Raw genomic sequence first — 14,610 nt, forward strand, 5'->3', positions numbered from 1 at the left:
CAATGGGCCCGCAAAAGATGCGGACAGCACTCCGTGTGCTGTCTGCATCCGTTGTTCCGTTCCGTGGCCCCGCAAAAAAAATATAACCTGTCCTATTCTTGTCCGCACTTTGCGGACAAGAATAGGCATTTATATTGAAGGCTGTCCGTGCCGTTCCGCAAATTGCGGAACGCACACGGATGTCATCCGTGTTTTGCGGATCCGCGATTTGCGGACCGCAAAACACACCACGGCCGTGTGCATGAGGCCTTATACTTACAAGATGAACAATAAAAACTGCATATAAAAAGTAGCTTTTCTCATGCATCCCCCCCAACCTAGGTTTCGCCATTCAGCTTAGTCAGGGGCGATAATACCACCCCTCTCGGGAAATGGCCGCATTGACGGATCCGGTTTTCCAGTCTGCGCATGCGCAGACCTTTAAGAATGTGAAAATAATAAATACCGGATCCGTTTTTCCAGATGACACTGGAGAGAAGGATCCGGAAACAAATGATCTCCGTTTGCATATGGATTTCCGGATCCGGCAGGCAGTTCTGGCAAAGGAACTGCCTGTCGGATTCTTCTAACGCTAGTGTGAAAGTACCCTCACATAGAAGGCCACTTCCAAAATGGGCATCCATATTGAAGATCAAATGGATCATAATGGGTTGGGGGAAGGGACAAACCGCAGGTCCAGAACTTACCTCTTGCTCAAGTTTCTCCAGAATTTACAATTGTTGGGCGACTACTCATATACAGTGATGGTCAGTTCGCAGTGTTCGCCAGCTGCCATCTTTAGTAAGGTAGACTCACCCGTCCGGCGATGCACAGGTAAGCCCTCATCTGTGCCTGTGCCAGGAGCCGGTCTGAAATCAAATGCAGTCACCGGGAGCAGGCAGTTCCGAGAACAGCCCGACGAAGGCCCCTGGCGGCTGTTCTCGGAACTGCCTGCTCCCGGTGACTGCATTTGATTTCAGAACGGCTCCCGTCACAGGTAAGAGTTTACCTGTGCATTGCCGGACGGGTGAGTCTACCTTACTAAAGATGGCAGCTCATATGGACAATTTGGACGCCTTTGGGATATTATAATAGACATATAGATGCACCCCCGATTCTGCAGATGCTGAATACTGAAAATATATCAGTGAAGAAAACTGCCATACCTGTGTTGATGATGCAGTTTGTGTAATTTATAGCATGGATGTTGCACATGGCAAGCAAATGGCAGCTGCAATCCTTTGATAAGTGTGAACACAAGCACACAATCCTGCTTTATACATTTGGGGTCACGGGAGGGCAAATCTGCCTAGTTATGTAGTGCTAATTCCCCATAGACTTGAGGCATAGCTAGGGGGAGGACTGCCATGGCGTACATACTGCACCAAGCAGAAGCCTACATTGAAGAGACGGCGCCCTGCAGCAAACATCTAAGGCTACTTTCACACTTGCGTTCGGGGTTCCGCTTGTGAGTTCCGTTTGAAGGCTCTCACAAGCGGCCCCGAACGGATCCGTACTGCCCCAATGCATTCTGAGTGGATGCGGATCCGCTCAGAATGCATCAGTCTGGCAGCGTTCAGCCTCCGTTCCGCTCAGCAGGCGGATATCCGAACGCTGCTTGCAGTGTTCGGGTGTCCGCCTGGCCGTGCGGAGCCAAACGGATCCGTCCATACGTACAATGTAAGTCAATGGGGACGGATCCGTTTGAAGTTGACACAATATGGTGCAATTTCAAACTGATCCGTCCCCCATTGACTTTCAATGTAAAGTCTGGACGGATCCGTCTGACTAACTTTCACACTTAGAATTTTTTCAGAACTATAATGCAGACGGATCCATTCTGAACGGATCCCAACGTTTGCATTATAGGAGCGGATCCGCTCTGAACGCAAGTGTGAAGGTAGCCTAAATGGCCACCCATTAGGGTACGTCTTTACGGCGATTTTGTGCACGACACATGTTGCATGCCCGTGTTGCGCTCAAATATCGTAGTGTAGGGGGCTGCTGTAGGAATGAAGGGGGACACAGAGTGACCGTGACACACAAATCACAGAAAATCCACCACAGATTTTTAACGATTTGTGTGATGCAGTTGCAGGAAACCTGAGTCACGGTGCAACCCCATTCATTCCTATGGCAGCCACGCTACACTGGGATCCTTGGTTGCGCGACAAAAGTTGCGGCCAAAATTGCTGTGTATACGTATCCTTAGGGTACATGCACACAACAGTGTAGTTTGTGCAGTTTTTGCTGCATTTCTGCACTAAATCAGCACCAAAATCCACGCGTTACTTGCAGATTTGGTCTCAGATTTGCCCCGCATTTCACTTTCTGCATTGCAAAGGGTGAAATCTGCACTTAAAATTGACATTAGTAACTTAAAAATCTGCATAACAAGTCGATTTCCAATTTCCGCACCGTGTAGAGGAGATTTTGAAAAATCTCATCTCCTTAGCTGGTACTGTATTAAGCCTCATTCACACGTCAGTATTCCATGTATGTGCGCTGTATGCGTACTCCACGGACAGCACACATCCCCATTCGTTTTAATGTCTGTATTCACACATCAGTGTTTTACAGCGGTCCGTGTTTTTAGTACGGATGCATGATCTATTTTATTTCTTCACGGATCTATCACACCCATTATAGCTTATGGGTCTGTGAAAGCCACAGATGCATCCGTGTTTGGCCTCTTGCCCATGACGGTATGCCCTCTGAGCTATACAGTCCGTGGGCAGGCCATATGTCCTGGAGCGGCATTGATCGTGCGCACGGCAGCGCACAGCATCATAGATTACAATGATGCTGTGCACGTCGGGCCGCTCATGGGGCTACTGTCCTGTACTCATAAGATCATATGAGTACAGGACAATAGTCCCGCGGGCGGCCTGACTTGCACAGCATCATTGTAATCTATGATGCTGTGCGCTGCCGTGCGCACGATCAATGCCGCTCCGGGACATATGGCCCGCTCACGGACTGTATACCTGAGAGGGCATACCGTCGTGGGCAAAAGGCCTTTCACAGATCATTAGTAGGAGATGCTTTGAAAAGTATTTTTCAGCTGTTTAGTGTCAGTGAAACACGGATGGCACACAGACAAAACACGGAGCTTCACGGAGGCATCACTGACCACCTTCGCACGGACTTGTGTATGAGGCTTTAGGGCTCGTTCACACGACCGTCGGTGTCCCGTGCTGTGAACCACAAACTGCGGTCCGCAATGCATGGGCACCTTCCGTGGGGCAGGCGCATGGGGATCACAGACCCATTCACTTGAATGGCTCCGCGATCCTTCCGTTCCACAAAAAGATAGAGCATGTTCAACCTTTTTTCGGTGCGGGGTCACGGAACGGAACCCCAGAAAGCACTCCGTAGTGTTCCGTTCCGCATCTCCGGATTTGCAGACCCATTGAAATAATTGTGTCCGCATCCGTGATGCGGAATGACAACGGAACGGTTCCCTTGTATTGCAGATCCGCAAATGCGGTCCGCAATACGGGAACGGGACACCAAGGGTCGTGTGAATGAGCCCTTAGGCTGTGGATTTACTGCAGGAAAATCCAGCCCGGAAATCTGCGTGTAATACACATCGTCTGCCTGTAGCCTTATTCACACGGTGTCGTCAAATCATGAATTACTGAAAAATCGCTCTAAAAGTCACTTTGATGAGATTTTGCGGTAATCATAACCTTTAGACGCTAATTTTGGAGAAAAACTGAAGGTGTTGCCCATCACAGCCAATAAAATCGCTGCTTTAATTTTTGCACTAGAAAAACGTATGGTGTCATTTGATTTGCTAATAAGGGGGAAAACCTCCTGCTGCTGCCAAAAGCTCAGATAACTAGCTCATGAACAGCGTGACCAGTGGTAACTATATTGGTTGTCACCCAGCGAGAAGACATCTCACGGTCTGATATTTTTGATAAGCGTTCTTTAAAGGGTTTTTCTTTCTTTACAGGGTAATCCATTTCCTGAGTTTCGCCTGCACATACCACTTGCTCTTTAAGACCCTGTGGATTCCAGCTTCTGACTACAGAGAGGGCTGTGAACATCCAGATCACATTACTCAGTCTGGATTCCCCTGTAATACTACATTGTATTTTGAAGATGGTGGCAACTGTGAGAGGAGTAATGTTTGCTAGGGATCTACTGAGGACGACTATGTGATCTGTACAAGATCTGATGCATCCAAATCAGATCCTACAAGGAGCTCAGACTCTCTGTATCCCAGTGCATGGCCTGGAAGGAGCTCCTTTGAGTGTCACCGCCAACCTGGCAGTAAGCAGACCCTGCAGCCCCCCTGCTTAAAATTTCCTTCTCCTGGCTGAGTCTTCCTCCTGTTCTTTCATTCCTCTCTCCCTCGTCTTGTGGCATAAGTTTTAGCCTGCCTTCTTCCCTATTTGCTAAAACTTTTGTGAGTTTATCCTTAATTTCTAAACTTTTTCTGGGACGCTTATTTTCTCCTGGCTTCTCCAGCTGTTGCCATCATGCTGCTGGTCCTTTTGGACATATTGGTCCTATTGGTGTCCCTGAGCCATTCCCAGTATGAGCAGTACAGTTTTCGAGGCTTTCCTCGTTCTGAGATCAAACCTCTAAAGCCCACCTATGCCAAAGCCATGGAGCTGTATGAGGCGCAGTCCTGGAGGGAGGCTAGCCGTATGCTAGAGGCTAGCCTGAGACTTCACCGGCTGCTCCAAGACAGCGAAGCCTTCTGTGGTCAGAGTTGTATTGAAGAGTCCCAAATTCCTGGCCTGGAGGAACTACAGAAGGAAGAGAAACATGGAGACTGGAAGCTGGAGATGCAGTTATTTGGTCAGGTCCTGTCCCGGGCAGTGTGTTTGAGAAAGTGTAAGGCCACCCTGCCGATGTTTCAGCAGCCATACCCTGACAAGGAGACCTTGAAAGCCTTTCAGAGACGGGACCCTTACCAATACCTGCACTATACCTATTTCAAGGTGAGACATGAAAGTGATGATTTTCTTATTTCCTAATATTTCATAAGAATTGGTCATAGGCAGAAAGTTATGCATTCAGTCTCAGGCTCCAATTCTCGTGCTCCTATTCAGGAGCTTAAGAGAGCCAGGTGACAACCCTTATTTGTCCAATTGTCACTGTTTTCATAGATGATACAACTAAATACCACCTGAGTAGAAAGAACTCCATAATTCTTGAGATTGTGTGGGTAGAAAGTTTCAAACCATCAGACCTCCATCAATCTTTCAGGATTGATATGTGATAAGAGTCTGGGGCTCCATCATCTCCTTGCTGGCACCATGGTAACATCAGGGGCAAGCAATGCTATCTCATTGAAGGACATTGCACTGAATTTAGGTTGCCCCAGGCACTGACATTGATGGCCACTGCACCTGTGATGACCTAACATATAGCATCCACATATTGCCACATTATACAGCGGGACACAAAGTATTTATGGGTCCATATACTGGAGCCATGGGCACTACACATGTTGCCCTATTCTTACCTAAGAACTTTAATATACACAAGGTAAAGCACAGGATAATATAACTGTTTTGGGAATCGTATTACAATATGTGCTACAATTATTCATTGTACAACAAGTGGATGGGTCCTAAAATGGGTCAACTATCACACCTTGTTGTGCTTTACTGGCTGGCTCATGCAACAGCAATAAGTCCTCTGAAGAGCTGAAATTGCTAGATACAAGCTGGTCTACTCGATGCCAAATGGCCCCTTGAAATTTCCTTTCCCCATCCCATTAATAAAATTAAGCAACCCAAGTCCTTTTACTCCAGTCTGGTGTCCACTGTCAGGCTACCGTAAACAGCAGCTATAGCCTAATAACAGGTCTGCAGGTATTCAGATAAGATTGTACAGTGACCTCTTCGACTACTTATTATTGTAAGGAAACGTGGTCTTCTAGGGGAGCGGTCAATAAAGATGACCAGTATGCATGATGTATGGTGGACTGAAAATCTGTCACAAGAAAGCTTTGGGAACAGGCATAGTCTTCTCAAAGAGGTGGTCATTTGGAGATGTTTCACTATATTTGGGAACTGTCATTTTAAGAAGATCTTTAACCCAAGCGGTTCTAATTAGAGATGAGCGAATTGATTAGTATAAACCAATTTCTTTAATCAACAAGAGTTCTTCACCTGCAAGGTGCTATCCTACCTGCTGAAGCGGCTCCCCCTGCCACTTGATTGACAAGGCCAGACATCTCACCCAGCCAAGGCAATCTCGCTCCTGCGCTGCATCTCTGAGTAATGGCGCAAGCGCAGTGGCACTGTTCATGTGCTGCTACCTGGAAGTGTAGTGGCTCATGCACATTCGCTGCTCCAGAAGCAGAGCCACTGCGCTTGCGCCATTACTCAAAGTTGCAGCGCAGGCATGAGAATGCAAGATACCGGCCCTGTCAATCAAGCAGCAGGGGAGCCTCATCAGCAGCTAGGACGGCACCTTGCAGATGAAGAACTCTTGTTGAAGAGACAAATAGTGTTGAGCGAACTTCTGTTTTAAGTTCGGCGTCTTAAGTTCGGCTTCCGGTTAGCGGAGAATCCCGATATGGATTCCGAATTCCGTTGTGGTCTGTGGTAGCGGAATCAATAATGGCCGCTTATTGATTCCGCTACCACGGACCACAACGGAATTCGGAATCCATATCGGGATTCTCCGCTAACCGGAAGCCGAACTTTAGACGCCGAACTTAAAACAGAAGTTCGCTCAACACTAGAGACTAATCGATTTGCTCATTTCTAGTTCCTATGTAGAGTTGTGTCATTGCTTATTCTACTGACATCATATATGACCCATGATTGTGTGAGATTAAGGACGTTGTAGGTCTCATGCAAATCAGTACTATGAAGATGCAGAAACTTTGGCATCTGACAGAGCATGGTATGGCTCTATTAACCTCTAAAAGCAATACATACATGCAGCGTCCAGTGGTGATTTGCGTATATCCATATAGGTGAGTTGGGCCAAACTGTACCTACATGCTCCTCTGATTTCATGGTATATGGAAGTACAGTAGGGTCCCATGACCCTCTATGGATGCTTTATTATGGGTCAGTACAAAATGAAGCCATTATACGGCAGTGTGCATGAGACAACATGCTATGCCATCTACTGCCTGTGGCAAATGTAGTGGAAATAGAAATACCGGCATACCCTAAGGGTCCATTCACACGTCCGTAAGTATTTTGGGGATCCGCAAATTGCGGATCCGTGAAACACGGACACCTGCAATGTGCGATCCACAATTTGCGGACCGCACATCACAGACACTATACTAGAAAATGCCTTTTCTGGTCCGCAATTGCGGACAAGAATAGGACATGTTCTATTTTTTTCAGGAACGGAATTGCGGATGCCGAAAAAACGGATGTGGATTCCGTAAATACGGATGCAGATCCCGGAAATGCGGATTTGCATCCGTTCCAGCCACATTGAAAGTGAATGGGTCCGCAAATTGCGGAACGAATGCGGACCCAAATCACGGACGTGTGAATGGACCCTAATTAATGGGTTTGTTTTTAAGATCTTTTTGAAAAAATAAATAAAATTCATAAAGAAATTGGATGAAAGTGATTGCAGCGAACGTATGAACTTGCCCCTAGAAGCATGTGCTCGTCATTGCCAGCAGCACATCTGATTTTGTGCTTCAGTGATCTATCATCTGAGGTTGGGGACTGCCACGTCTCCAGACATGCCCTGACTCTCTGCCTTCACACTTCATATCCTACAAGCAGTGCAATTTTCCAGATGTTTTAACCTGCAAACTCCATGTAGAAATCCATCTGGACTGCATATTGCTCCTTAAAGGGACCCTTAATCTGAAATGTGTAACCTCTTGTTCAACTAGTTCAAACCAGCCATTTCCGGTTTGGAAATAACCAGGCGTTTGTTTTAAGCAATGACTACTCCTGAAGGGTGGGCAGCACTGACCACCACTGATCTCTGCACAGATCAGGAAGTGACGTGATGTTTTTTTTAAGATGTGGAAAAACATGGAGCATCTGTGTCCTTTTATTTATTTCGTTATTTAATTTTTTATGTATTGTAAAACGTCATTCCTGTCCACAGGTTGTGTCTGGTGCTGCAGCTCAGCCCCATGCATTTGAATTTCCAACTTGGAAACATCCGAAGTCGATTCGCATAAAACTTTGTTTGAATACTGTACGGAGCAGGAGCTCAATACAGTATTAGAATGTATTGGCTCAGATGAGCCGAAGTTATTACTTCGCAAAGTCTTACGAGACTTCGGGTAATAAGTCCAAAAGTGAATTTCTACTGTTAAAAACCTTTTCCCGAACTCGGGTTCAGTTCTAAGGTACACGAGTTTGGGAAAAGGTTTTTAACAGTAGAAATTCATTTTTGAAGTTATTACCTGAAGTCTCGCAAGACTTCGCAAAGTAATAACTTCAGCTCATCTGAGCCAATACATTCTAATACTGTACAGAGCTCCTGCTCCGTACAGTATTCAAACAAAGTTTTATGCGAATCGACTTCGGATGTTTCATCTGAAGTCGATTCGCTCATCCCTATTTCCAACCAAAAGCAGAAGTTGGAGCAGCAACCAAAGTGTAGTAATTTTATACACAAAAAATAACGCACAAAGAAGTTGTTGGAATCGAATGAAACTTTCTATGTGTGAAAGTAATCATGATATATGATCATGATTATGAAGATACTACCTGTGTCTGGATGGTGGACAACAAAACTGTAAAAGCTGCTCGTGCTTATTGGCCGATCAAACAATCCTTTCTACGGGTGGTCTGTCTGGTTTGTCAGGAGCCTGCTCACCATGTTTGCATGCCCTCATATAACCACTGCTCCCAACACCTCCTAACAGCTAGGTCAGAATGACCAAGATGGCAGGCAGTTCGTTGAAATGACCATCCTGCTTCTCTCAGTCAAATGATGCTCCTCTTCTTAAAGTCTGTCAGCTGGGCAAAATGTCTTTGAGTGTGTCATAGAGGCATGTCTAGCAGATCACATTCTTTCACTAAGAGGTGCACTACCCAAAAGATGCACCTGAGAGCCTTTTTATAGGGCAGTGGGTGAAGCACTTTTACGTCCCCATATAGCAAGACCCACTGTCTAATCAGACCACACCTTTAACTGAGATATTGGCATTTTTCTATTTTGCTTTGGTGGCCATATTTGTTACTTTTGAATTAGCCCTAAAGTAGCCTTGATAGAACAAGCTGGCAAAATAAGTGAATAAATGATTATCGCCAAACTCTGGCTTTTGGTCTTGGCTGATGCAAAGAATGTCTCCTTGTCCTTGGAATGAATAAACCATGTGCCAGTTGTATGCATTGACCACACACGTATTTGCATGTGCAAATGAGATCTCATCAAATACGTCTTTTTTTCAAGCTAAACAAGTCAGATTTTTAGGTCACTCATTATAAGAGAGACCTTCCACCCCAAAACCCTTACCAGATCTCCTATATCCTTTATAGTACATGGAGCCCAAAACTGAATCCCATATTCAAGATGTGACCTTATGAGGGATTTATAAAGGGGTAATACTTTATTGAGAAAACAGGTTTATATACCCTTTTGTACACCCTAAAATATTATTTGCTTTTGCAGCTGCTGCCTAACAGTGAGTACTGCTACTTAGTTTACTTGTAACCAGAATACTCAAGTCCTTTCCTTGTTCTGGACAAAGCTATGTAGATCAGTCATCTTCTGCTGGATACAAGGAAACAGCTGACTGGGGTGGTGTTTGACCCACCTGATAATTAGATATTGATGGCCTTTCCTAGGATAGGCCACCAATATCAAAATCCTGGACAACCTCTGAGTGGCCTACATACGGTAATCCTTCACATCAATTCTCATGTGTTACCAAGACACTAAATAGGTCATTTTATCTTGGAGTTCCCATTATCGGATTTATGTAAGATATGGAGGCCCTGGGCATTTGTCTAGATTGTTTTCTCCTAAAAATGGGCCAGTACAAATGTTACAATGATGACATAAAATACATGATTCCCAACATTTTTTTTCTAGATTAATGAACTGGAAAAAGCAGTATCTGCCGCCCACACCTTCTTACAGAAGAATCCCACTCATGAAATGACGCTGAGGTACATGAATTACTACAAAAGCCTACTGGAGGTTGAAGAGTTTCTCATAGATCTGGAGGCTCAACCATATGAGGTAAGAGGTTCCTCAGGTTAATCAGTCATAGATTACCAAGATACACATGGTGCTACTCCAACTCAAAGAGGTGGTGGAATATGCAAGGTTGACTCTACTCCTTTGCCTATGGCTCTTACTCCACTGCTTTACCTAACTAGCCTATCTGGATGAGGTTCCATCTATCTGTAGGACACACAGATTAGGATGTTAGCCATATTTGTATTTTATGTATGTGTTATTAGTATGTCCCTGTGCATGTATGTGTATTTATATATGTTGTATGTGTGTGCAGTATAGCAGTTTTACAGTATTTGTGTGTACAGTATAGTATTAGGTATGAACCACTATACTGTACATATAGCGGTACTGTTTATTTGTATGGTATTATACACCTCCATAGAAGTGATGGGATAGTCATACATATGTGGATGCGGCGGTTAGAAACTGCCTCACCAGATGAGACAAGGGACAGGGGAACCTCTATTCTGGAGGTTAATCCAGTTACACCCACTGGGACTTGGAACTATCAGATATTTATGGCACATCCTGCGAATGGAAATACCTCTATAATATCTAGGTGTGTGTTACACAAGGAAGAGTGCACCACACTGACTCTTGTCAGGACAGCTTATCTACAGCTCTGCCTTCCTTACAAGGAGCAACCAAAAGTAGACCCTAATACCTACTAATGGTGTTAGATCTCGTTCAGATATTTCCTGTTTTGGTATACTTCGTTCTACTGAGGATCTCACTCTCCACAGGGAGTGTTTGTCAAAGCAGTAAAGTCCTACAATGCTGGAGACTTCCGGCGCAGTATTGAGGACATGGAGCAGGCCTTGCCCTTGTACTACAAGGCATACAACAATTGTCTGACCGGCTGTGAGGGTGTCTACGAGATGAGGGAGTTTAAAGACTTCTACCCGGCTGTTGCAGGTAAGAGAAAGCCAATGTATTTTTCCAATAATAAGGAGTAGAGCTGGCACAACATTGTAATAATACGTGGCTGTCACCATTAAAGAGGATTTTCATCGAGACAACCTCTGCCTGCTGTTCACATACCCTATCGTAGCATATGAATGTCAGAGGGGAGTCCTCCTCTTTGAACCAGATAGGGGAGGTGATTAGTAAGAGAAGATGATGCCCCGGCTTCCATCCATGCTCAGTCATTCATTTCAGTGATGACCATGTATTATTACACCTCTCTGACAGTGGCTAGCCAGGCCACTGTTATTATCTCCATGAGCCAAACCCACAACGATTACCAAGGCATTTGTTTTTTGAGTAGTAAATTGTCTTGATGAGCGAACATGCCATTTTTCAGTTTAAGGGTACTTTCACACTAGCGTTTTTCTTTTCCGGCACTGACTTCCATCACAGGGGCTCTATACTGGAAAAGAACTGATCAGTTTTTATCCCCATGCATTCTGAATGGAGAATAATCCATTCAGGATGCATCAGGATGTCTTCAGTTCAGTCGTTTTGACTGATCAGACAAAAGATAAAACCGTAGCATGCTACGGTTTTATCTCAGGCGAAAAAAACTGAAGACTTGCCTGAATGCCATTTTCCCCATAGGAATGTATTAGTGCCGGATCCGGCATTCAAAATACCGGAATGCCGGATCCGTCCTTCGGGCCTGTGCATGCGCAGACCGGTAAAAATGTGAAAAAAGATACAAGACGGATCCGTCTGTCCGCATGACAAGCGGAGAGACAGATCCGCTCTTGCAATGCATTTGTGAGACGGATCTGCATCCGGATCCGTCTCACAAATGCTTTCAGTCACATGCAGATCGGCGGATCACACTGCCGCAAGTGTGAAAGTAGCCTAACACTGTGTGTTGATTAATTTTCTAATATATCTTTATACTGGCAGCCACCACTAGGAGGAGCTTAGATGCGTACAGTATACAACATACATTGCATTCAATAGTAAACACAGTCTGCAATAAGCTCCCTCTAGTGGCAGCTGCAAGCAGACAGAATTTTATGTCTATGGAGGGGATTTGAGCACACACAGCTATAAATATATATTTTTGAAAGTAATCATTACAGATGTTGACTCTAAAAACAATATACTGTGAAACTGCAGAGTTTCACTTTATCTGTGTATTTAGTCTATATTTCTCCATTTCAGATCATCTTGCTGATGTCCTAGAGTGTAAGGTGGACTGTGAGACTAACCTGACCCCTAATGTTGGGGGCTACTTTGTTCATAAGTTTGTGGCAACCATGTATCACTACCTACAATTTGCATACTATAAGCGTAAGTAAACAGTTTATTTGTATAAGAAAAGAGTATTGGTTATCGTTATCTACTGTATAACAATATCAATATAAAATATATTAAAAACATATACAGTTAGGTCCATATATACTTGGACAGAGACAACCTTTTTCAGATTCTTGTTCTGCACATTACCACAATGGATTTTGAGCAAAACATTTCAGATGCAGTTGAAGTTCAGACTTTCAGCTTTAATTCAGTCGGTTGAACAAAATGATTGCATAAAAATGTGAGGAACTAAAGTATTTTTTTAAACTCAATCCCTTCATTTCAGGGGCTCAAAAGTAATCGGACAAATTAAATAATTGTAAATAAATTGTTAATTTCTAATACTTGGCTGAAAACCCTTTGTTGGCAATGACTGCCTGAAGTCTTGAACTCATGGACATCACCAGACGCTGTGTTTCCTCCTTTTTAATGCTCGGCCAGGCCTTTACTGCAGCGGTTTTCACTTGCTGTTTGTTTCTGGGCCTTTCTGTCTGGAGTTTAGTCTTTAACAAGTGAAATGCTCTGTTGGGTTCTGTTTGGTTCACATCAGGTGACTGACTTGGCCATTCAAGAATATTCCACTTCTTTGCTTTAATAAACTCCATCTGTATTATGAAACGCAGACCAATCAGTGTGGCTGGATTTGAGCACACAGTATGTCTCTGAAAACCCCATAATTCATTCGGCTGCTTCTGTCCTGTGTCCCATCATCAATAAACACTAGGGACCCAGTGCCACTGGCAGCCATGCATGCCCAAGCCATCACACTGCCTCCGCCATGTTCTACAGATGATGTGGTATGCTTTGGATCATGAGCTGTACCATGCCTTCGCCATACTTTTTTCTTTCCATCATTCTGGTAGAGGTTGATCTTGGTTTCATCATTTTTAAGATTTTTTTTTAGCAAAGTCCAATCTAGCCTTCTTATTCTTGAAGCTGATGAGTGGCTTGCCCCATGCAGTGAACCCTCTGTATTTACTTTCATGCAGTCTTCTCTTTATGGTAGATATGGATATTGATACGCCTATATCCTGGAGAGTGTTTTTCACTTGGTTGGCTGTTGTGAAGGGGTTTCTCTTCACCATGGTAATTATTCTGCGACAGGGCCATGTTTAACGCGGGGCAGAAGGGGCAGCTGCCCCGGGCCCAGTTGCTCTCATAAGACGCAAAAGTGGGGGGGGAAATGCCCCTGCGTCTTATGGGGTGAATACTAATCAGCGCTTCCATTATGGAAGTGCTGATTAGTACCGGAGGACCGGGAAGCGGTGAAAGCTCTGTACTCACCGCTTCCTGGTCCTCGGATGTCGGCGTTGCAGTGGCTACGCACAGCGTGACCTCATGCTGTGCACAGCCTGCACAGCCTTCACAGCCGACAGCCGAGGACCAGGAAGAAGAGAGAGAGCGCTGATGGTGAGGAGCGGCGGCGTCCAGGAGCAGAAGAGGTAAGTTATTTATTTATTTTATTTGCGCTGATGGCTGGGGGGCTGATACATGAGGCTGGGGGGCTGATACATGAGGCTGGGGGGCTGATACATGAGGCTGGGGGCTGATACATGAGGCTGGGGGGCTGATACATGAGGCTGTGGGGCTGATACATGAGGCTGTGGGGCTGATACATGAGGCTGTGGGGCTGATACATGAGGCTGTGGGGCTGATACATGAGGCTGGGGGGGATGATATATAGCATTGGGGGGCTGATATGAGGTCTGATTGAGGGTCTTATTAATATTGGGGGTCTGATTGGGGCTGTCAGCTGATGTCTGATTAACATTGGGGGTCTGATTGGTGGTCTGACCTGAGGTGTAATGGGAAATATTTTTTTCTTATTGTCCTCCTCTAAGACCTAGGTGCATCTTATGGGCTGGTGCGTCTTATAGGGTGAAAAATACAGTACTTGCTTGCTCTTCCTCCCGACCTCCCCTGCCCTTTGCGTACGCCGTGCTCCATGACGTCATGTGGAGGCACTGCAACGCTAGGATGAGCCCAGTCTACTTTCTGAACTGAAGAGCGGTGCCCACTTCCAGCCCTGGGCCCAGCTGCCCAGAGCACTGATCCTGAGCAAAAAGATGCAAAAAGACCTGGACGCCCATGGAAGACAGTGGTGTCTGGAGTCTTCAGAACTGTAAGTATTTACAGTAATTCAGTGTAAGCTATATTTTATATATTACATTTTATTTTTGTGTGTCTGTTTTGTGGTGGAGGGCGTGATTGCATGCT

At 45.1% G+C, this 14,610-nt stretch overlaps 1 protein-coding gene across 1 annotated transcript in view; it reads left to right on the forward strand.

Moving 5' to 3' along the window:
* Positions 1 to 3,936: 3,936 nt before the first annotated feature.
* P3H4 (prolyl 3-hydroxylase family member 4 (inactive)) overlaps positions 3,937 to 14,610 on the forward strand; it is a 28,002-nt gene continuing 17,328 nt past the window's right edge. The window contains exons 1-4 of the mRNA XM_040438833.1: positions 3,937 to 4,937; positions 9,988 to 10,137; positions 10,881 to 11,052; positions 12,256 to 12,384. Of these exons, the coding sequence (XP_040294767.1) occupies positions 4,470 to 4,937; positions 9,988 to 10,137; positions 10,881 to 11,052; positions 12,256 to 12,384 (919 nt within the window). The 5' untranslated portion in view covers positions 3,937 to 4,469. The remainder of the gene's footprint in view (positions 4,938 to 9,987; positions 10,138 to 10,880; positions 11,053 to 12,255; positions 12,385 to 14,610) is intronic.

The sequence above is a fragment of the Bufo bufo genome, chromosome 6, assembly GCF_905171765.1.
Source record: "Bufo bufo chromosome 6, aBufBuf1.1, whole genome shotgun sequence".
Lineage (NCBI taxonomy): Eukaryota > Metazoa > Chordata > Amphibia > Anura > Bufonidae > Bufo > Bufo bufo.